General features: G+C 43.6%; 1 protein-coding gene across 6 annotated transcripts in view; it reads right to left on the bottom strand.

The window, feature by feature from the left end:
• The window catches only part of LOC309381615 (geranylgeranyl transferase type-2 subunit alpha-like), a 38451-nt gene extending 26819 nt beyond the window's left edge, over positions 1–11632 (bottom strand). The window contains exons 1-5 of one of the 6 annotated variants that reach the window (XM_081932801.1): positions 11542–11632; positions 3799–3845; positions 3581–3691; positions 2181–2305; positions 1879–2066 (exon numbers count right to left, since the gene is read on the bottom strand). In XM_081932801.1, the coding sequence (XP_081788927.1) occupies positions 1879–2066; positions 2181–2305; positions 3581–3691; positions 3799–3801 (427 nt within the window). In that variant the 5' untranslated portion in view covers positions 3802–3845; positions 11542–11632. Of the gene's footprint in view, positions 1–1878; positions 2067–2180; positions 2306–3580; positions 3692–3798; positions 3926–6498; positions 6541–6575; positions 6862–11469 lie in introns of those variants that run through there. The other 5 variants (XM_081932800.1, XM_081932802.1, XM_081932798.1 and 2 more) reach the window with 5 other exon arrangements.
• Between the last annotated feature and the right edge of the window lie 10649 nt (positions 11633–22281).

Here is a 22281-nt window from a genome sequence, read left to right as displayed (position 1 = left end):
TGAAGAAAGGGAGGGAGGAAGAAGGGAGGAAGGAAAAAGAAAGATAGATTATTTATAGATAGATAGATAGATGGATGGATGGATGGAAGGAAGGAAAGGAAGAAAGGAGGGAGAGAGAGAGGAAGAAAGGAAGGAAGAAAGAATGAATGAAAAAAGAAAGAAGGGAAAGTGAGATGAAGAAAGGGAGGGAGGGAGAAGGGAGGAAGGAAAAAGAAAGATAGATTATTTATAGATAGATAGACAGATGGATGGATGGATGGATGGATGGAAGGAAAGAAAGGAAGAAAGGAGGGAGAGAGGGAGGAAGAAAGGAAGAAAGAATGAATGAAAAAAGAAAGAAGGAAGGGAAAGGGAGATGAAGAAAGGGAGGGAGGGAGAAGGTAGGAAGGAAAAAGAAAGATAGATTAGATATAGCTAGCTAGCAAGATGGATGGATGGAAGGAAGGAAAGGAAGAAAGGGAGAGAGGGAGGAAGAAAGAATGAATGAAAAAAGAAAGAAGGAAGGGAAAGTGAGACGAAGAAAGGGAGGGAGGGAGAAGGTAGAAAGGAAAAAGAAAGATAGATTAGATATAGATAGATAGATAGATGGATGGATGGATGGAAGGAAAGGAAGAAAGGAGGGAGAGAGGGAGGAAGAAAGAAAGAATGAAAAAAGAAAGAAGGAAGGGAGGGAGGGAGATGAAAAAAGGGAGGGAGGGAGAAGATAGGAAGGAAGATAGATAGATTAGATATAGCTAGCTAGTTAGATGGATGGATGGATGGATGGAAGGAAGGAAAGGAAGAACGGAGGAAGAGAGGGAGGAAGAAAGAAAGAAAGAATGAATGAAAAAAGAAAGAAGGGAAAGTGAGATGAAGAAAGGGAGGGAGGGAGAAGGTAGGAAAGAAAAAGAAAGATAGATTAGATATAGATAGCTAGATAGATGAATGGATGGATGGAAGGAAGGGAAGAAAGGAGGGAGGAAGAAAGAAAGAAAGAGGTTAATGACAACAGGCAGAAATTAGATGAAGGAAGATCATCACTATGTATGAATTAAATATAAAGATGATTCATAATTACAAATGCGCCAATATAATAAAAGGAAGTATAAATAAGAGAAATTTAGCGAAAACTACTGTTATATTATTACCATTGCAACCAGTATATGCGTGTATGTTTTTCCCTTTACCTTCCTTCTGTAAATGATATACCGTGATAATGCACTGTATTCAAAATATTTATGAATAAAATAATTAAAAATTAAGAAAGAAGAGAGAGAGAGAGAGAAAGAAAAAGGAGGGAAAGTGAGATGAAGAAAGGGAGGGGGAAGGTAGGAAGGAAAAAGATAGATTAGATATAGATAGATGGATGGATGGATGGATGGATGGAAGGAAGGAAAGGAAGAAAGGAGGGAGGAAGGAAGAAAGAGACTAGAGACAAGAGGCAGAAATTAGATGAAGAAAGATCATCACTATGTATGAATGTAAAGGTGATTCATAATTAGAAATACGCCAATATAACCATCAGAAGTATAAATAAGCCAATGTCAAGAGAAATTTAGCTGAAATTACTGTTATATTATTACTAAGGTAACCAGTACATGCATGGGGGTGTGTATTTTTTTCTCTCTTTACCACGCTTTTGTAAATGATATACCCTGGCAATGCACTGCATTTAAAACATTTATGAATAAAATAATTAAAAATTAAAAATTAAGAAAGAAAAGATAGATAGATAGATAGATAGATAGATAGAAATTGCCAACAAGTGAATCCTCTATTCAATTAACAAGCTGCTATAAATCAGAGAAGAAAGGAAAGAAGGAAGGAAGGAAGGAAGGAAGGAAGGAAGGAAGGAAGGAAGGAAGGAAGGAGAAGGAAAAAAGAACAGGAACTACGCACAATTTCGCTCGTCGATCTCCAAAAACTTGCCGCACAGCTCCAGTTCCCGGGTCCAATCCGGTTCGGGCATGTGCTCCATCACCCAGCACCGATGATGCCAGGTGCCATAAGATTTGGGATTGACCCTCAAGCAGCACTCCAGGAAGGCAAGTTCTCCCTTGCACAAGGCTTGCATCTCTTCCGGGCTCCTGGCAGGGGATGGAAAGGGGGGGTGGACGGACCTGTGGACCTCTGGACATCATGGGGAGACCCTCTTGTCTCCTCTTCCCAGACCCCTCCTCCCCACCCCACCCCTTACTCACTCCTCCTTCTCCAGGTGCAGGAAGGTCTCTCGCCGGAAGTTCCAGAGGGTGGCAAAATCCGGATTGGCACCCAGGACTTTGTTGCTCAGCTCCAGGGCATCCTTGTCCAGCTCCCCCAGTTTCCTCTGAAGCAGAGAGTTAAGATGGCGGCATCCCAAACGCCCCTTCGCTCCCTGCCTCCCTCCGATTTCTCATGAATCTCACAGCCACCAAGGAGGTTGGGGGTGGGTGGGAAACGGAGTCCCCGGAACTGGGTTTCTCACTCTTGGGTAGCTTGAAGAGAAGTGGAGTTGAACAGGAAGGAAGGAAGGAAGGAAGGAAGGAAGGAAGGAAGGAAGGAAGGAAAAGGGAGGGAGGGAGGTTGGGAAGGAGGGAAGATGGGAAAAAATTCAGGAGCCCTCTGCCGGCTTCCCTGAAGGCTCTGGAGGGCAAACAACGGCAAAAGTGACTTCCGGATTGCTCGTAGGGCTGGATTTAGCCCTCCGGAGTGTTCAGGAGCCCTCAGGCAGCTTCCCTGAAGCCTCCGGAGGGCAAAAAACAAACCTACGAGCAAACCGGAAGTCACTTCCGGGTTTCTCGTAGGGCCGATTTTAGCCCTCCGGAGCGTTCAGGAGCCCTCTGCCGGCTTCCCTGAAAGCTCTGGAGGGCAAACAACGGCAAAAGTGACTTCCGGATTGCTTTTAGGGCCGCTTTTAACCCTCCGGAGCCTTCAGAGAAACTGCCTGAGGGCTCTTGAATGCTCTGGAGGGCTAAAATCGGCCTTACGAGAAACCCGGAAGTCTGTTTCTGAACTTCCGTTTTGCCCGTAGGGCTGACTTTTTATGCTCCAGAAGCTTCAGGGAAGCTCCTGAAGCCTCCGGAGTGCCTCCGGGGTGGGGGGAGGCTGTTTTCGCCCTCCCCAGGCTTCTATAAAGCCTCTGGAGCCTGGGGAGGGCAAAAAAAGCATGCCGAAAGTGGGGTGGGGGAGTGCTGGTTGTGCGAGCATGTCCGCTGGGGTCGCGCGCATAGAATTATGGGTGTTGTGCCCCCTGCGCATGACCCCCCCCGTGCTCCCCCCCCTGCTTTTGGCACACGAGCCAAAAAAAAGATTCGCCATCAATGCAATAGGTCATCGCTAATAAAATGGAACTTTGAGGCACTTCAAGTCTCGGAGTCTTCTTTAGTTGGGTTGTTAATTGGAATCTTGACAGATAGATAGATAGACATCTTTCTATCCATCCATCCATCCATCCATCCATCCATCCCCCCCAACCCCAAGGACTCTTCAAACGAGTGAGAAGGCCCAGGATTTCGAAGGTCCACACGGCAAGAGGTCCCAACCAGCCAACCCAAGACCTTTCCAGCATCATTTTCACCCAGGAGCAGAAGAGAGGGAGGAGTCCCAGCCTCAGGTGTTTCACCTTCTCAAAGATGGCCTTGGTGACTGTTGCATACTGCTGGAGCTTCTTCTCCCGTTCCAGGCGTTTGGCTTCGGCTTGTTCTTCCGTCGTCTTCACCTTCAGCCGTCCGTGCTGGTGGGGAACCAAAGAGAAGGAGCCGAGGATGAGGGACATTGCTTCAGGGAAGCAATGAGGAAGATCAGGAAGGACCCATCAAAAGAACCAGGCCCAAAACTCACCATCTTGACCGACTCCGAAGAAAGAGGCAAAGAATGAATCGCGTATCCTAGGAAAGAAGGAGAAAAAGAAACCTCAGTGATCTTTGCAGCTCAACCAGGCAAGCTGAGGATGATGGAAACTAGAGTCCTAGAGATTAACACCAATTAACAGAGTTGGAAGGGAGCTTGTAGGTCATCTAGTCCAACCCACCCACTTGACGTTTAACATGGCCTTGGCCTTCAGATGGAATGTCATGCTTACAACCAACCACCCAATTTTTTAAAAGTATAATTTCCCAGTTTTCCATTTCCCAGCAATTTGAATTCCACCCTGTTTTATCTTCTCACCAAGCCCAGAAATTTGACTGAGCTAAAAACCTTGGCCAAAAAGGAGGTGGAACCTGGTTTTTTTTTTACAAGCTGGTGAGAAATTGTGCAAGAACACGGAAATGGATAGGTTAACGTTAAGGATAAAGAAGATACAGGCTACTTTTTAAACATGGAATTTGTTTGATCAACGGTTAGACAATAAAAGTGTAAATTGGAAACTGGAAGAATACTATTATATACAAGTAAAGAATAATTTTATAGGTTTTTTTAATTTTTAAATTAAACATTTCATCTTCCATTAAACAGTGTGCTGTCCGATTACAAATATCTCTGCAATTAGTCAACATTTACAGTATTCGTCACATTGCTAATAATTCTCTAATGTTACAATGATAATTATAATCAGCCTTATAACTCTATTTATTTCTCCCTTTTAATATATAGACTGAAAATATAATTATATCGGATATAATAATCTTAACACTCGTAATAGTAAGAATCATCATATTGTTTACATCTCTATCTTAACATATATTCTTTATTTCAGTGATCTCCATTCATTTCTCACTTCTGTTTTTATTCTCCAACCATCCATAAAATAACTCCCATGTCAGATCATATTCTGTTTGTTCTTTCTCCTTTATAGCCAGCGTTAATCTGTTCGTTTCTGCAGTCTAATATTTTCCTAATCACATTCTCATCCATAGGGATCTTATCATGGTTCCAATTTTGTGCAAATACAATTCCAGTTGCAGTTAATACATGTATAAAGTAATTATACATTTGTAAAATGATGCTAGAGAGACACCAGAACAAGGAGTTTTCTCCCGAATGCCATCACTCTGTGTAACAACTAATTCCCACAACACTCAATAATTTACTAAGAATGTATTACTATTATTCTTTTCTTCCTTCCTAGTATCTATAAGTATAATCTTTATTGTCATTGTACTTAAATACAACAAAATCTATCTCTCCCCACTTATGACTATAACCATGTTGCTTGTATCTTTCAATTTATATTGTTTTTACTTGTTTCCTAGTACAATTTGATAGCTTATTAGTAACCTTGACTATCACTAAGTGTTGTATCTTTTTATTCTTGATGAATGTATTTTATTCCCTTATGTACACTGAGAGTAGATGCACCAAAGACCAATTCCTTGTGTGTCCAATTACACTTGGCCAATAAAGAATTCTATTCTATTCTATATTCCATTCTGTATTTTATTTTATTCTTCCATTCTATTTCATTTACTATTCTATTCCATATTCTATTTTATTCCATTCCATTCTTCTATTCTATTCCATATTCTATTCTATTCTTCTATTCCATTCCATATTCTATTTCATTCCATATTCCATTCCATTCCTAATTCTATTCTATTCCATTCTATTTCTATTTCTATTCCATATTCTATTTCATTCCATATTCTATTCCATTCCTAATTCTATTCTATTCTATTCCATTCTATTCTATTCCATATTCTATTTCATTCCATTCCATTCTATATGTTCCAGAGTTTACTACAAACGCTGTTTACTAAATACTTAAATATGTGTAAGAAAAATATATAAATAAAATATATATGTATAAAAAAAGAAATGGTACAAGCACACCATTTTCCTGCCAGCAACCTCCCAGAGGAATAATAATAATAATAATAATAATAATAATAATAATAATAATAATAATAATAATAATAATAATAATAATAATAATAATAATAATAATAATGCCTGGTTAATTTGGCCTCCTTAACATCTTTTTTTTTTAAATCCAAAAATCTGAAGCCGGTCCGTTTCCCATAATGCATTGCCCATCACTGGGGCATTGTGGGAAATCCAGTTTTTTTTTTAAAAAAGAACCTGGACTAGATCCAACCAGGCAGCAATCCTACACCCAGGGACGTTGCCTCAATCTGACTAGGTGGCTCAGAGGCTCAGCTTGTGCGATCAGAAAGGTCGGCAGTTCGAATCCCTAGTACAGGTCTCCTGCGTGAGCATAGGGGGCTGGACTAGATGACCTCCAAGGTCCCTTCCAATTCTATTTATTCGGTTATGCTATTCATTCCCTTCCAACTCTTGTTACTGCTTATGTGCTAAAGCCCCAGGCTCCCTTAAACCCCAGATACGCTGAATGGTAGCTAGGTTTGTGCATCACACTTAAACCAGGATGCAAACGTGGTTTGATCGTTTATGCAACGTCAAGCCACTGTTGTTGGTTCAACCATGTGTCAGGTCTAAGGCCAAGCATAGGTTCAGCCAATGATGGCTTGTTCAAGGATTGCAAAGCATGCACACGTTGTCCTTTAGCATGTAAGCCCAGAATGCAAACATTCTCGACCAAAACCTGGGGGCGGCAATCTGAGCCCCCCTTACTCATTTTACCTTCATGCACAATTCCTCCCCCCCCCCCCTTTGCTTTCGTACTAATGCACCATCAGCTACATTCAGACAAGCCTTACCAATTCCTTTCCTAGTTCCTCCCCCTCCAGGAAGCCGCGAAGTGGTCTCTCCCGGAAATATTTACCTCGATTTTCTATAGGACGAGACCATTCTGAACACGCCCGTAGGGGTGGTTAGAAGAGGCGCCGGGCTAATCCTTAGCAGCCTCTAGGGGGCGATACCAACCGGGCGCTGAGGACAGGGGGGAGATAGGCAGAGAAGATGAAATCGGTCGGTGGCGAGTGGTCTCGTCCGCGTAGACTCGGTGAGGAAACAGGTCCCTTCGGGCGAATCCAATGAAGGGGGGAGGGGGGAGAGAAGTAGATGCGGATGGGAACTACCATTGAGGTCCGAAGGCTATCGAGTTGAATCCTCCCGGCGGGACGGAGCGTCCTCATTCTTAAAGGAACAGCTTCAGTTTTGAATTGAATTGTGCAGGTAGTCCTCGATTTACGTCCACAGTTGAGCCCAACGTTTCTGCTTGCCTGCAGTGACACATTTCTTAATGGGGACTTTCGCCCCATTTTGCAACCTTTCTTGCCGTAGTCGTTAAGTTGAACCACTGCAGTTGTTCACTAAGTAAGGCGGTTGTTAAGTGAATCACTTGTCTTGTCAAAAGGTTGCCAGAGAGGATCGCGTGACCTTGGGACACAGCAACGGTCGTAAGTGTGAACCAGTCACCCAGCCGTCCGAATTCTGATCATGGGGCTGCTGCAGCCGTCGTAAGTGTGAAAAACGGTACTAAGTCCCTTTTTTCAGCGCTGTTGTAACTTTGGTCACTAAACGAACGGTTGTATGTCGAGGACTACCTATATTGCATTGAATTCACACACACACCCTTTTGCAAACTTTGTTGCTATTTTGAAGGGGGGTGGGAAGTGGGGGTTGGCTAAGAGGAGAACCAAGACTCCAATTTCATCCATGGGACTGGGCTCCTACTGGCAGGAGAGGGTTTCACATTGGCACGAAAGGAAAAGGGATGGAAGAAGGGAAAAAGAGGGGAAAGAAGGAAGGAAGAAATTGAGAAGAGAATTAGAAGGAAGGAAGGAAGGAAGAAAAAAGAGGAGAAGAGGAAGGAAAAGGGAGGGAAGAAGAGGGCGGGAAAGAAAGGAAGAAATTAAGACAAGAAAAACAGAAGGGCAGGAAGGAAAAAAGTTAACAAAAGAGAAAAGAATTAGAAGAAAAGGAAGGAAGGAAAAAGTGGAGAAAAGGAAGGGAAAGGGAGAGAAGAGAAGGAAGGAAGAAATTAAGACAAGAAAAACAGAAGAGCAGGAAGGAAAAAAGTTAAGAGAAGAGAAAAGAATTAGAAGAAAAGGAAGGAGGGAAGGAAGGAAGGAAAAGGAGGAGAAAAGGGAGGAAAAGGGAGGGAAGAAGAGGAAGGGAAAGAAAGGAAGAAATTAAGACAAAAACAGAAGAGCAGGAAGGAAAAAAGTTAACAAAAGAGAAAAGAATTAGAAGAAAAGGAAGGAAGGAAGGAAGGAAGGAAAAAGTGGAGAAAAGGAAGGGAAAGGGAGAGAAGAGAAGGAAGGAAGAAATTAAGAAAAACAGAAGAGCAGGAAGGAAAAAAAGTTAAGAGAAGAGAAAAGAATTAGAAGAAAAGGAAGGAAGGAAAAAGAGGAGAAAAGGAAGGAAAAGGGAGGGAAGAAGAGGGAGGGAAAGAAAGGAAGAAATTAAGACAAGAAAAACAGAAGAGCAGGAAGGAAAAAAAGTTAAGAAAAGAGAAAAGAAAAGAAAAAACAGCCTGAAAATGGCCCAAAAACCCAACAGAAAAACAAGTCATCTTCAGTCTGTTTGGGGCCGTTTTCAGCTTTTTAAAGGGTTGTTTTCAAGTCATTTTTCAGCTGTTTATGGCCCAAAAATCAGCCTGAAAAACGCCCAAAAAAACCGATCTGTTTTTTGGCCATTTTTCAGGCTGTTTTCCGACGCTCCAAGGGCCTGGGAAGACCAGCCCGCCGTTGTGCATTCCTGTTTAGGCACTCGTATAGGGTCTCCTGCTTGAGCAGAGGGTTGGACTAGAAGACCTCCAAGGTCCCTTCCAACTCTGTGATTCTCCCCCCCCCCGAATAAATAGTGTTCATTTTCGTTTTGATCCAACTCTGTGATTCAACCGATCCTTATCAGAATTTCACATTCTTGCTTGTTACTTCAAAGGGACTAGAAACATTAATCAAAGGCGCTCCTCGTTTCCTGAAAACAATTATTCAGAGGTTAGCTTGACCGAATGGGGGGGGGGGGGGGCTAGATAAACAAATATAATGTTGTCTTGCACCCTTGTTTTCTTTGGCAGAAAGGGACGCATTCCTGGTACGCAGGCCAGGCCTAGAGGAGCTCTTTAAATATTTGGCATGGAAATAATAATGTCCACATATTTACTGGCTAATCAATCAGCTGCCCCAGATAACCAAAGCAAATCAGGACTTTATGTAGCGTCGCAAAACGGAAAGATCTCCATCGATCTGGGGACCTGATCAGCCTGAAAGCTGAGGAAAGGACCTGCAATGCACAGTAATATGGTCAACACCTCGATTTACAACGGTTTTCTTTAGCGACCATTTTACGACGACACTGGGGAAAAAGTGACTTATGATCCTTTTTCGCACTTGCGACTGTTTCTCCATGGTCAAAATTCAGATGCCTGGCCACTGACTCATATTTATGACGGTTGCAGTGTCCCGGTGTGTTGTGTGTGTGTATCCCATGATCCCCTTGTCAGGGTCCCGAATAGCATCCAAAATTAAATCAGAGTCCAAGGCAAAGTATTGCTCAATTGATTAAGAGAGCCACGTTGGCACATCTGGGAAAACCCGAATCTGAAAGCTTCCCAGTTTTCCCCATCCAGTTGAAAGTTCAAGATCTTGCCCCCACACCCACAAGTCCATCCCATGGTCCCATCTCCCACTGCCACGCTGGCAGCTTCCACCCATCCAGTTCCGGTCAGGCGCAGAGGTGCCAAAGACAAAGGATGACCTTGGCTTTCTAGAAAGAATGTTGTTATGGCTGCCTATCATCTAAACTCCACACAATCCATTTTCCCACAATAGAAAATGCACAGTAGGACAATAGAATGGGTGGCAGGCCAAAGAGCCGAAAGAAAAGATGGCTGCAGGCCTGACGCCCCTTTTGCGACCTTCTGACTAGCCAAGTCAACGGGGGACGCTGGATTCACTTAACAACCCCGTGACTCACTTAACAACCGCAGGGATTCACTTAGCAAGAAAAGTCGTTAAAAGGGACAAAACACATTTCTCGCTTAGCCACGTAAATTTGGGGCTCGATTGTCGTTAGCGGAGGACTCCTGGTGCACACCCCTGAGCGAAGAAATGTGGCTATAGAGTTGTGTCACGAAATCCCAGTGCAATATTGGCAACTTTAAGATGGGTGGACTTCGACTCCCAGAATTCCCCAGCCAGCGTGGGCGGGGTTGGGGAATTTGGGGAGTTTCCGCTATTGAGTTTTCAAGGTCTCCTCTTAATTGTCATGAATTTGCTCGCTCTTTCCAGCTGTCGATCACGTCTGAATGTGAGTTTGTCTATAAGCGGAGGACTTTCCCACACAACTTTAGCAAAGGCAGGCTTGCAACCGTTCAGTGAGTGGCCGTCCGAAGTTACGACGGGATTAAAAAATGTGAGTTACAGCAATAGCAGTAGTCTTTAGACTTACATACCGCTCCACAGTGCTTTTACAGCCCTCTCTAAGCGGTGTACATATTGCCCCCCCCCCCCACGCACACAATTTAGGTCCTCATTTTACTGACCTCAGAAGGACGGAAGGCTGAGTCGACCATGAGCCTGGTGAGATTCGAACTGCTGGCAGTGGGCAGTCAGCCTGCAATACGGCACTCTAATCATTGCAACAAAATGGCTTCCTTCCTTCCTTCCTTCCTTCCTTCCTTCCTTCCTTCCTTCCTTCCTTCCCTCCCTCCCTCCCTCCTCCTTCCCTTTCACCATCCTTCCTCCTTCCCTTCCTCTTCCTCCCTCCCTCCCTTCCTTCCTTCCCTTTCCTTCCTTCCTTCCCTCCTCCTTCCCTTTCACCATCCTTCCTCCCTTCCACCCTCCCTTCCTCTTCCTTCCCCTTCCTTCCTTCTCCTTCCTTCCCCCTTCCTTTTCACCATCCTTCTTCCCTCCCTCTTCTTTCCTTCTTTCCTTCTTTCCTTCCTTCCCTCCCTCCCTCCTTTCTTTTCTTCCCTCCTTCCCTTTCACCATCCTTCCTCCCTTCCACCCTCCCTTCCTCTTCCTTCCCCTCCCTCCCTTCCTTCCTTCCCTCCTCCTTCCTTTTCATCATCCTTCCTCCCTTCCACCCTCCCTTCCTCTTCCTCCCCCTCCCTTCCTTCCTTCCCTCCTCTTTCCCTTTCACCATCCTTCCTCCCTTCCACCCTCCCTTCCTCTTCCTTCCCCTCCCTTCCTTCCTTCCCTCCTCTTTCCCTTTCACCATCCTTCCTCCCTTCCACCCTCCCTTCCTCTTCCTTCCCCTCCCTTCCTTCTCCTTCCTTCCCTCCTTCCTTTTCACCATCCTTCTTCCCTCCCTCTTCTTTCCTTCTTTCCTTCCTTCCCTCCCTCCCTCCTTTCTTTTCTTCCCTCATTCCCTTTCACCATCCTTCCTCCCTTCCACCCTCCCTTCCTCTTCCTTCCCCTCCGTTCCTTCCTTCCCTCCTCCTTCCTTTTCACCATTCTTCTTCCCTCCCTCCCTTCCTCTTCTTTCCTTCTTTCCTTCCTTCCTTCCCTCCTTCCCTCCCTCCTTCCTTCCTTCCCTCCTCCTTCCCTTTCACCATCCTTCCTCCCTCCCACCCTCCCTTCCTCTTCCTTCCTTCCTTCCCTCCTCCTTCCTTTTCACCATCCTTCTTCCCTCCCTCCCTTCCTCTTCCTTCCTTCCCTCCCTCCCTCCTTCCTTCCTTCGCAATAACACTTAAACATATACCACTTCACAGGGCTTTCACAGCGTCAGAGTCAGCCTCTTGCCCCTAACAATCGGGGTCCTCATTTGACCGACCTCGGAAGGAAGGATGGAAGGCCGAGTCAACCTGGATCCCGATGAGATGCAAACTGCCAAACTACGACCGTTTCTCGCGCTTACGACCGTTGCCGCATCTCTGCGGTCACGTAATCAAAGCTCGGTGCCAGCCGGGTTGCGGATTTGGCTGGGACACAAAACAAACTTCTCAGATTAACGGGAAACTGTAAATCCGGTTGCCAAATTATTCTAAAGTCAAACCTTGACTTTATTTGACGGGGCAGAAGCAGCTGATAACTCAGAGAACAAATACACTTTCCTGGGTGTGGAATAAACACTAACTTTGTTTTGTGATTTCTGGAGAAACTTTTTAACCCCGTGATTTATTTTTTAAATCTGCTTTTCTTTCCAAATATTTCAAGCCTCCCCCCCAGATTAAAAACAAAACAAAACTCCCCCCCCCCAAACAGGCCTCAGGGTCTTTGGGAGCAGGATGTTAACAGAATAACAGAGGGGCAAGGGACCTTGGAGGTCTTCTAGTCCAACCCCCAGCTCTGTTTTTCGCTTTTCCCTGTGCGTCCTCAGAAACTCTGCACTTCCCAGCGTAACATGGTTTCCCCAACTGATTAGAGAGAGTCCTCGATTGACAATGATTCATTTAGTGGCCGTTCGAATTTACAACCCCACCGAAAAACGTGACTCAGGACAGTTTTTCACACTTACGACCGTCTTCACGTGGCAACCGACTCATTGTTCTAGTGGACAACCATTTAAATAGGAGCCAGCCGTGGGCAGCAGCTGCCAAAAAAGCCAACACAGTTCTAGGCTGCATCAACAGAGGGAGAGAATCAAGATCACGTGAAGGGTTAATACCACTTTACAATCCCTTGGTAAGGCCACACTTGGAATAGTTGCATTCAGTTCTGGTCGCCACGATGTAGAAAAGATGTGGAGACTCTAGAAAGAGTGCAGAGAAGAGCAACAAAGAGGATTAGGGGACTGGAGGCTAAAACATAGGAAGAACGGTTGCAGGAACTGGGTATGTTCAGTTTAATAGAAAGAAGGACTAGGGGAGACATGATAGCATCTTCCAATATCTCAGGGGTTGCCACAAAGAAGAGAGAGTCAAACTATTCTCCAAGGCACCTGAGGGTAGGACAAGAAGCAATGGGTGGAAACTAATCCAGGAGAGAAGCAACTGAGAACAGAGGAGAAATTTCCTGACAGTTAGAACAATTAATCAGTGGAACAGAAGTTGCCTCCAGAAGTTGTGAATGCCCCAACACTGGAAGTCTTTAAGAAGATGTTGGATAGCTATTTGTCTGAAACGGTATAGGGTTTCCTGCCTAGGCAGGGGGTTGGAATAGAAGACCTCCAAGGTCCCTTCCAACTCTGCTATTGTATTGAATTGTATTGTATTGTATTGTATTGTATTGTATTGTATTGTATTGTATTGTATTGTATTGTATTGTATTGTATTGTATTGTATTGTATTGTATTGTATTGTATTGCAGTACCCCCGGCTCAGGTGGTTCCCTTTTGCGATCTTCTGAACAAGCAAAGTCTATAAGAAAGATTCACTTAACAACCGTGTGACTGCAGGGATGGACTTAACCACGGCTGCAAAGAAAGCAGGCCCAAGAGAGCAAAACTCAGCCAACCACTGAATTTGGGGCTCAGTTGTCGTCGTAAGCTGAGGACTAGCTGCATTCTTCAGGAAGGTCGTAAAACGGGGCAAAGCTCCCTTTAAAACGGCTCGTGGTCTTAGCTGTGGAACTCTGGGGCTCAATTGTTCCTGTAGGCAGGGGTTGCCAACTTTTTCTATACCCTGCATGCCTAGATCGCTTCTGATCTATTCTCACACACCCCTTAAAAAATAAATAATTATATGCATAGAATGTATACATATAAACCATAATTTTGAAATGTCTAAACTCAAGTTTTCACACCCCCTGGAATATCATCTTGCACCCCCAGTTGGGAACTCCTGCTGTAGTTTAGGTTTAGTTTAGTTTAGTTTAGTTTAGTAGTTTTTTTTTTTTTTTGGTTTAGTTTAGTTTAGTTTAGTTTGTTTTAGTTTAGTTTAGTTTAGATTAGATTAGTTTAGATAAATTTAGTTTACTTTAGTTTGTTTTAGTTTAGTTTAGATTAGATTAGTTTAGATAAATTTAGTTTACTTTAGTTTGTTTTAGTTTAGTTTAGTTTAGTTTAGATTAGATTAGATTAGATTAGTTTAGATAAATTTAGTTTACTTTAGTTTGTTTTAGTTTAGTTTAGTTTAGATTAGATTAGATTAGTTTAGATAAGTTTAGTTTACTTTAGTTTTACTTTAGTTTAGTTTAGTTTAGCTTAGCTTATTTTAGCTTAGCTTAGCTTATTTTAGTTTATTTTAGCTTAGTTTAGTTTAGATTAGATTAGTTTAGGTAAGTTTAGTTTACTTTAGTTTGTTTTAGTTTACTTTAGTTTAGTTTAGATTAGATTAGTTTAGATAAATTTAGTTTACTTTAGTTTGTTTTAGTTTAGTTTAGTTTAGATTAGATTAGATTAGTTTAGATAAATTTAGTTTACTTTAGTTTGTTTTAGTTTAGTTTAGTTTAGATTAGATTAGATTAGTTTAGATAAGTTTAGTTTACTTTAGTTTTACTTTACTTTAGTTTAGTTTAGCTTAGCTTATTTTAGCTTAGCTTAGCTTAGCTTATTTTAGTTTATTTTAGCTTAGTTTAGATTAGATTAGATTAGATTAGTGGCTCAATGGCTCAGATGCTGAGCTTGTCGATCAGAAAGGTTGGCAGTCCGGCGGTTCAAATCCCTAGTAAAGGAGGGAGCTCCCGTGACTTGTCCCAGCTCCTGCCAACCTAGCCGTTCGAAAGCACGTAAAAAATGCAAGTAGAAAAACGGGAACCACCTTTGGTGGGAAGGGAAGAGTGTTCCGTGCGCCTTCGAAGGCGTTGAGTCCTGCCGGCCACATGACCACGGAGGCGTCTTCGGACAGCGCTGGCTCTTGGGCTTTGAAACGGAGATGAGCACCGCCCCCTGGAATCGGGAACGACGGGCACAGACGTGCGAGGGGAACCTTTACCTATGATCAAGTTCTTTAATCGAGGTCACGTTCCAGGTGAGAAAGCCCTGGAGAAGGATGATTTCAGCCAGAAGGGAGAAAAAGGACTGACACACCTTTGGGCGTGCGCTTGGAAATCCAGTTCTCTGAAAAACTGATTCACCTTTTCACTGTCCTGCCGCTCACCCCAAAGTTGGAGCCATTCTTGCTTTCTCGGAATGACGGGAGACAACGTTGATAGATGAGTCATCCTTAATTCCTCCTTACTGTGGGTGGGAGCCGATATAATAAGAGCCGTTGAGTCAGCGGAGAGAAAAAAGGAATTTAGGCAGGGTTTCTTTCTAAAGAAAGAAACACATTTCCCTTTCTTTCATTAACATCTTTGTCAGAGAGACGCCAAGGATTGTCATAATTTTCAAAAGAATTGGGTTTGATTTTAGGAAAATGCGTTATTAGCAGAGATTCGCGACATCTTAAAACGCAGGCGGTCCTCGACTTCCCGAACATAAATGAGCCTAGCATTTCTTGTTCTTTTTTAACATCAATGTTTTTACTTTCTTTTAATTCAAGCATCCTCTTCCATTAAACCGTGTGTCGTCTGGGTACATCTATTCCGTGCAAATATTTTAAACGAGAGCAATTACAAAAGACAGCCGTATTCACTTAAGAACCACGTTAATCCCTTCACAACCGCAGTGATTCGTGATAACGACTGCGTCGAGGAAGACGGTCAAATTCACATAACGTCTTGTTTAGCAACAGAAATTTGGAGCTCAATTGTGGTCGTAAGTGAAGGATCACCTATATCCTGTAAATTATACATGATTAAGGTCAGTGTTCCCCTTGCACTAATAGTTCCTGACTCTAGCGGGAGCTGCTCATCCCCGTTTCAAAGCCGAAGAGCCAGCGCTATCCGAAGACGTATCTGGGGTCATGTGGCCGGCGTGACTCAACGCCAAAGGAGCACGGAACACCGTTACTTTCCCACCAAAGGTGGTGCCTATTTTTCTACTTGCATTTTTTTTAGGTGCTTTCGAACGGCTAGGTTGGCAGAAGCTGGGACCAGTAATGGGAGCTCCCTCTGTTACGCGGCGCTAGGGATTCGAACTGCCCAACTGCCAACCTTTCTGATCGACCAGCTCAACCTCTGCCAGCGAAAATGGAGCTCTGTTTTCGCGGGCAGAAGGCTGCAGGAGGCCGTAAGTGTTCCTCTCTCCCCGACTTCCATTTTAGCTGACAGAGGGTTAGCAAAACAAACTAAAAATAAAACAAAACAGAGAAATTTTTCCCCTTTTGCATTTGAGTGTGCAAGAAGGGGCAGGAAAGGAGAAAGGGAAAGAGGAAAGACGAAGAAAAAGAAGGTGGGAAGATGGGAAGAGAGGAAGGAAGGAAAAAGGAGGAAAGGGGAAGGTAGAAGAAAGGAGAGGGAAGAGGGAAGGAAAAAGAAGAAAAGGAAGGAAGGACGGACTGAGGAAGGAAGGAGAAAAGAGGGGAAGAAGAAAGGAGAAGGAAGAGGGAAGGAAAAAGAAGAAATGGAAGGAAGGAAGGACCGAGAGGAAGGAAGGAAGGAGAAAAGAAGAGAAGAAAGGAGAAGGAAGAGGGAAGGAAAAAGAAGAAATGGAAGGAAGGAAGGACTGAGGAAGGAAGGAGAAAAGAGGAGAAGAAGAAAGGAGAAGGAAGAGGGAAGGAAAAAGAAGAAAAGGAAGGAAGGAAGGACTGAGAGGAAGGAAGGAAGGAAGGAGAAAAGAAGAGAAGAAAAGAGAAGGAAGAGGGAAGGAAAAAGAAGAAAAGGAAGGAAGGAAGGACTGAGGAAGGAAGGAGAAAAGAGGAGAAGAAGAAAGGAGAAGGAAGAGGGAAGGAAAAAGAAGAAAAGGAAGGAAGGAAGGACTGAGGAAGGAAGGAGAAAAGAGGAGAAGAAGAAAGGAGAAGGAAGAGGGAAGGAAAAAGAAGAAAAGGAAGGAAGGAAGGACTGAGAGGAAGGAAGGAAGGAAGGAGAAAAGAAGGGAAGAAAGGAGAAGGAAGAGGGAAGGAAAAAGAAGAAAAGGAAGGAAGGAAGGACTGAGGAAGGAAGGAGAAAAGAGGAGAAGAAGAAAGGAGAAGGAAGAGGGAAGGAAAAAGAAGAAAAGGAAGGAAGGAAGGACTGAGAGGAAGGAAGGAAGGAAGGAGAAAAGAAGGGAAGAAAGGAGAAGGAAGAGGGAAGGAAAAAAGAAAAGGAAGGAAGGACTGAGGAAGGAAGGAAAAAAGAGGAGAAGAAGAAAGGAGAAGGAAGAGGGAAGGAAAAAGAAGAAAAGGAAGGAAGGACTGAGAGGAAGGAAGGAAGGCGAAAAGCGGAGAAGAAAGGAGAAGGAAGGGGGAAGGAAAAAGAAGAAAAGGAAGGAAGGAAGGACTGAGGAAGGAAGGAGAAAAGAGGAGAAGAAGAAAGGAGAAGGAAGAGGGAAGGAAAAAGAAGAAAAGGAAGGAAGGAAGGACTGAGAGGAAGGAAGGAAGGAAGGAGAAAAGAAGGGAAGAAAGGAGAAGGAAGAGGGAAGGAAAAAAGAAAAGGAAGGAAGGACTGAGGAAGGAAGGAAAAAAGAGGAGAAGAAGAAAGGAGAAGGAAGAGGGAAGGAAAAAGAAGAAAAGGAAGGAAGGACCGAGAGGAAGGAAGGAAGGCGAAAAGCGGAGAAGAAAGGAGAAGGAAGGGGGAAGGAAAAAGAAGAAAAGGAAGGAAGGAAGGAATGGGGGAGAGAGAGGGAGGGAGCAAGGAAGGAAAACTAAGAGGGCCACGCCCACCATGCCCACATCCACGCCCACCAGCCCTTCGAGGTCAAACACAACCCTGATGTGGCCCTCAATCAAATCAAGCGTGACCCTCCCGAATTCGATTAATGTCATTCCTAGCGGAAGCGATTCTGACAGAAGCCGAATAGCAAACGACGTCCAATTCATTCTCTCCTTCCATGTCCCTTCGGCGTCAAGCTTCTCCTGCTGGATGATGGACGGGCGAGGTGAAAATTGGGCCTGGGTGTGTGGGCATGAAGTCATCGAGCCAAGCTGGATTTCCCACGGTGGGGAAAACGGGGTGCAATATGTCATCCAGAAGGAACGGGGAAGGAAAGGAGGGGATGAGGCTGATTGACAGGATACTCCTGTACTTTGGAAACGCCTGTCGGAGTTCCATCTCCCTGGGTGCAGGTACCCGAAAAAGCTTTGGCAACCTGCTATTATGCATTCACATTCGGGCAGGCCTGATTTATGCCGACAATTAAGTGGCTATTTCGAAAGAAGGACACGACACAACCCCGTTGGGGAGTTTTCCGCAAAATATTTAGATTGGACAGACTTATGTTTAATTCCAGCCCAAATCAAAACGCTCATTCGTATAATTTACAGGGTGTCCCAGCGGCAAAGATGCTGAGCTTGTCGATCGGGAAGGTCGGCCGTTCGGCAGTGCGAATCCCCAGCGCCGCGTCACGGAGGGAGCTCCCGTGGCTCGTCCCAGCTTCTGCCAACCGAGCCGTTCGAAAGCACGTAAACAAATGCAAGTAGAAAAACAGGCACCACCTTTGGTGGGAAGGGAAAAGCGTTCCGTGCGCCTTCGGGAGTTGAGTCCCGCCGGCCACACGACCGACGGAGACGTCTTCGGACAGCGCTGGCTCTTCGGCTTTGAAACGGGGATGAGCAGCTCCCGCTAGAGTCGGGAACAATTAGTGCAAGGGGAACATTGACTTTAATCATGTATAATTTACAGTATATAGGTGATCCTTCACTTACGACCACAATTGTGCTCCAAATTTCTGTTGCTCAACAAGACGTCATGTGAATTGGACCGTCTTCCTCGACGCAGTCGTTATCACGAATCACTGCGGTTGGGAAGGGATTAACGAGGTTGTTAAGTGAATCTGGCTACCCTATTAAACTGTCAGAAGATCGCAAAAGGAATCACGTGACTCTGCAACGGTCATAAATACCATTTATGATATTTCTCATTTACCGTTACGACGTCATTGAAAAAAGTGACTTATAACTGTTCCAGCGTCTTTCACTCAGTGGCCTGTTCTAGTTTACAACACTACTGAAAAAAAAGTGACTGAGGACCGTCCTTCACACTTATGACCGTCGTCGCATCCCGGTGTGGTCACAGGATCGAAACTGAGATGCTTGGCAACTGGCATGTACTTACGACGGTTGCAGGATCCTGGGGTCTCGCGATCCCCTTTTGCGACCTTCGGACAACCATGGTCAAGGGGAAAACCAGACTCACTTAACGACGATGTTACTCCCTTAACAACTGCAATGGCTCACTTAACAACAGTGTTATTCCCTTAACAACTGCAGTGATTCACTTAACAACTGAGTCAAGGGAGGCCGAAAAATAGGGCAATATCACTGAACAATTGTCTTGCTTAGCAATGGAGATTTTGGGATTCAATTGGTGGTCGTAAGTCGAGGACTACCTGTAATTGTGGCTGTGATCCTGATATTTTTGGACACTGATGCGAGTTTGACTTTGTTCTACTTATTGATTGTGTCACATTGTGTTGTTTCTCGACTGCTAGCCATCCCACGGATCGATTTTCTCTACCCTTAACTTGGTCTTGCGAGTTTCCCGATAGCGTACCAGAACTCCTTGACTTACAACAGCCCGTTTAGTGACCGTTCAAAGTTACAGCAGCATTGAACAAAGTGACCTATTAGGACATATTTTTTTCCACACGCATCGCCGCGTGGTCAACATTCGGAGGCTTGGCAACTGACTCGTGTTCGTGACAGTCGTAGTATCATGTGATTTCCCTTCAGCGACTGTCGGAGACGCAAAGCGAATGGGAAAGCCGGATTCAAACTCCATTCCTCGGAGTCTCGGAGAGTCAGGAACCAAGGAAGGGAACTCCTGCAAACTCCACTCCCCTGGCGCTCCCTCTTTTATTCCCTCTGGGAGGGGCCATTCACCGTCCACCTGTGGCCTTACTCCCAAGTCGACTCCTGTTCCTTAGCCGCTCCCTTCATCTGGCCACTCTGCGCATGCGCACACTGGGAACAGGCTCCAGCTGTTCTTCTGCCTCACGGATGTCCGACTCCGAAGGCAGCTGATAACCGTCAGACGGCCTTGGCTCCGTCTCTGTCTCTGACGCAGAGCCCTCCTCAGAGCCTTCCCCAGACTCCAGGACTGGCCCTGGTTCCTCCCCAACCCTCCTCACTGGCCGACTCTGCTGCTGCCGGTGGGCCATAACACTGCAGGGATTCACTTGCAAGAAAGGTCGTAAAACCGGGCCCACTCACTTAACCGCTGCCTCGCTTAGCAACGGAGGTTTTGGGCTCGTTTCTCATCGTAAGTCAAGGACTAGCTGTATTCCTCACCACTGTGACAAAGATTGAAAGGTGGAGGCTCTGCCCTTGTGAGGCTGCCCTGCCCTGGGTGGATGGCATGAATCAATCCGAGATTTCAAAGGAGGAAGCTGCACTCACCTGTACACCTGTTTGCTGAGCTTTTCCCACCATTCAGGAGGCCGAGAAAGGTTGGGACCACAAATATTTATGGCATTATTGCCTTTGAATTGCCAGGTTACAGGGTTTTTTTTTTCCCCTTTCAGGTGTCAACATAAATTGTCTTCTTGGCCCAACTTCACCCAAGGAGCTGAGTTCCCAGACCTGCCCATTTTCTCTTCCTGCAAGTGGCTTCTTCTGGATACCGTTTCATGATTTTGTTTAGTTTTATTTATCAAACCCATGTGGCGGTTGTGGCCTGCCAGCGGCCCTAGTGGCAAACAAGGACATTGAGGAGGGTTGGGGAGGAACCTGGGCCAGTCCTGGAGTCTGGGGAAGGCTCTGAGGAGGGCTCTGTGTTGGAGGCAGAGTGAGGGCCAGGGCTGTCTGACAGTTATCAGCTGCCTTCGGAGTCAGACATCAGTGAGGCAGAAGAACAGCTGGAGCATGTTCCCAGTGTGTTCACGCGGAGAGCAGCCAGACGAAGGGAACAGCTAAAGAACAGGGGTTGACTTGGGAGTAAGGCCACAGGTGGACGATAAATGGCCCCTCCCAGGGGAAATAAAAGAGGGAGCGCCAGGGGAGTGGAGTTTGAATCCAGCTTTCTCATATATTAGTTTCGCCTTTTAAGTTGCATTACTGGAATAAATGAACTTTTGCACGATATTCCAATTTTTCTCGTTTCGCCTGTAAATCTCATAATTATCCTTATGAAATAAAAGTGATAGCCAAAGCTTGGCTTTGAATATTGTAGTTCATCACATACATTACTACAATAGTAGAGTTGGAAGGGACCTTGGAGGTCTTCTAGTTGAATATTATAGTTCATCACATACAATAATACAAGAATAGAGTTGGAAGGGGACCTTGGAGGCCTTCTAGTCCAACCCCCTGCCTAGGCAGGAAACCCTATACCGTTTCAGACCAATTGGCTCTCCAACATCTTCTTAAAAACTTCCAGTGTTGGGGCATTCACAACTTCTGGAGGCAACTTCTGTTCCACTGATGAATTGTTCTAATTCGCTTTGTGTGTCCAACGGTCCATTCCATATTTTAAATTCTATTCAATTCTGTCCTGTTCTATTATCCTATCCTATCCTATTCTCCATTCCATATTTTCTATTCTATTCTATTCTGTTCTATTATTTATTCTCTATTCTGTTCTTTATTCTCTATTCCTTCTCCATATAGTCTATTCTATTGTTTCTAATTTTTTTTTCTATATTCTCTTCTAATTCTGAATTCTATTCTATTATTATTTTATATTCCATATTCTATTTTAATTCTCAACTCTATTCTATTATTTTATATTCCATATTCTATTCTAATTCGGAACTCTATTCTATTATTTTATATTTCATATTCTATTCTCAACTCTATTCTATTATTATTTTATAATTCATATTCTATTCTAATTCTGAATTCTATTCTATTATTATATATTCCATATTCTATTCTAATTCTCAACTCTATTCTATTATTTTATATTCCATATTCTATTCTAATTCTGAATTCTATTCTATTATTATTTTATATTTCATATTATAGTCTAATTCTGAATTCTATTATTATTTTATATTCCATATTCAATTTTAATTCTGAATTCTATTCTATTATTTTATATTTCATATTCTATTCTAATTCTGAAATCTATTCTATTATTATTTTATATTCCATATTCTAGTCTAATTCTCAACTCTATTCTACTATTATTTTATATTCCATATTCTAGTCTAATTCTCAACTCTATTCTACTATTATTTTATATTCCATATTCTAGTCTAATTCTGAATTCTATTATTATTTTATATTCCATATTCAATTTTAATTCTGAATTCTATTCTATTATTTTATATTTCATATTCTATTCTAATTCTGAAATCTATTCTATTATTATTTTATATTCCATATTCTAGTCTAATTCTCAACTCTATTCTACTATTATTTTATATTCCATATTCTAGTCTAATTCTCAACTCTATTCTACTATTATTTTATATTCCATATTCTAGTCTAATTCTGAACTCTATTCTATTATTATTTTATATTTCCTTTTTTTATTCTAATTCTGAACTCTATTCTACTATTATTGTATATTCCATATTCTATTCTAATTCTGAACTCTATTCTGGTCTCATTTTTTAATTCCATATTCTATTCTAATTCTGAATTCTACCCTACCCTATCCCTTATCCCTATTCTTGTCCTTTGGCTGGGGAAGATGGGTATGAGAATCAATCCACTCCCACATCGTGCAATGC

Source organism: Natrix helvetica, assembly GCF_964273705.1.
Source record: "Natrix helvetica genome assembly, chromosome: Z".
NCBI classification, from domain to species: Eukaryota; Metazoa; Chordata; class Lepidosauria; order Squamata; family Natricidae; genus Natrix; species Natrix helvetica.
This window is presented reverse-complemented; position numbering and strand designations above follow the sequence as displayed.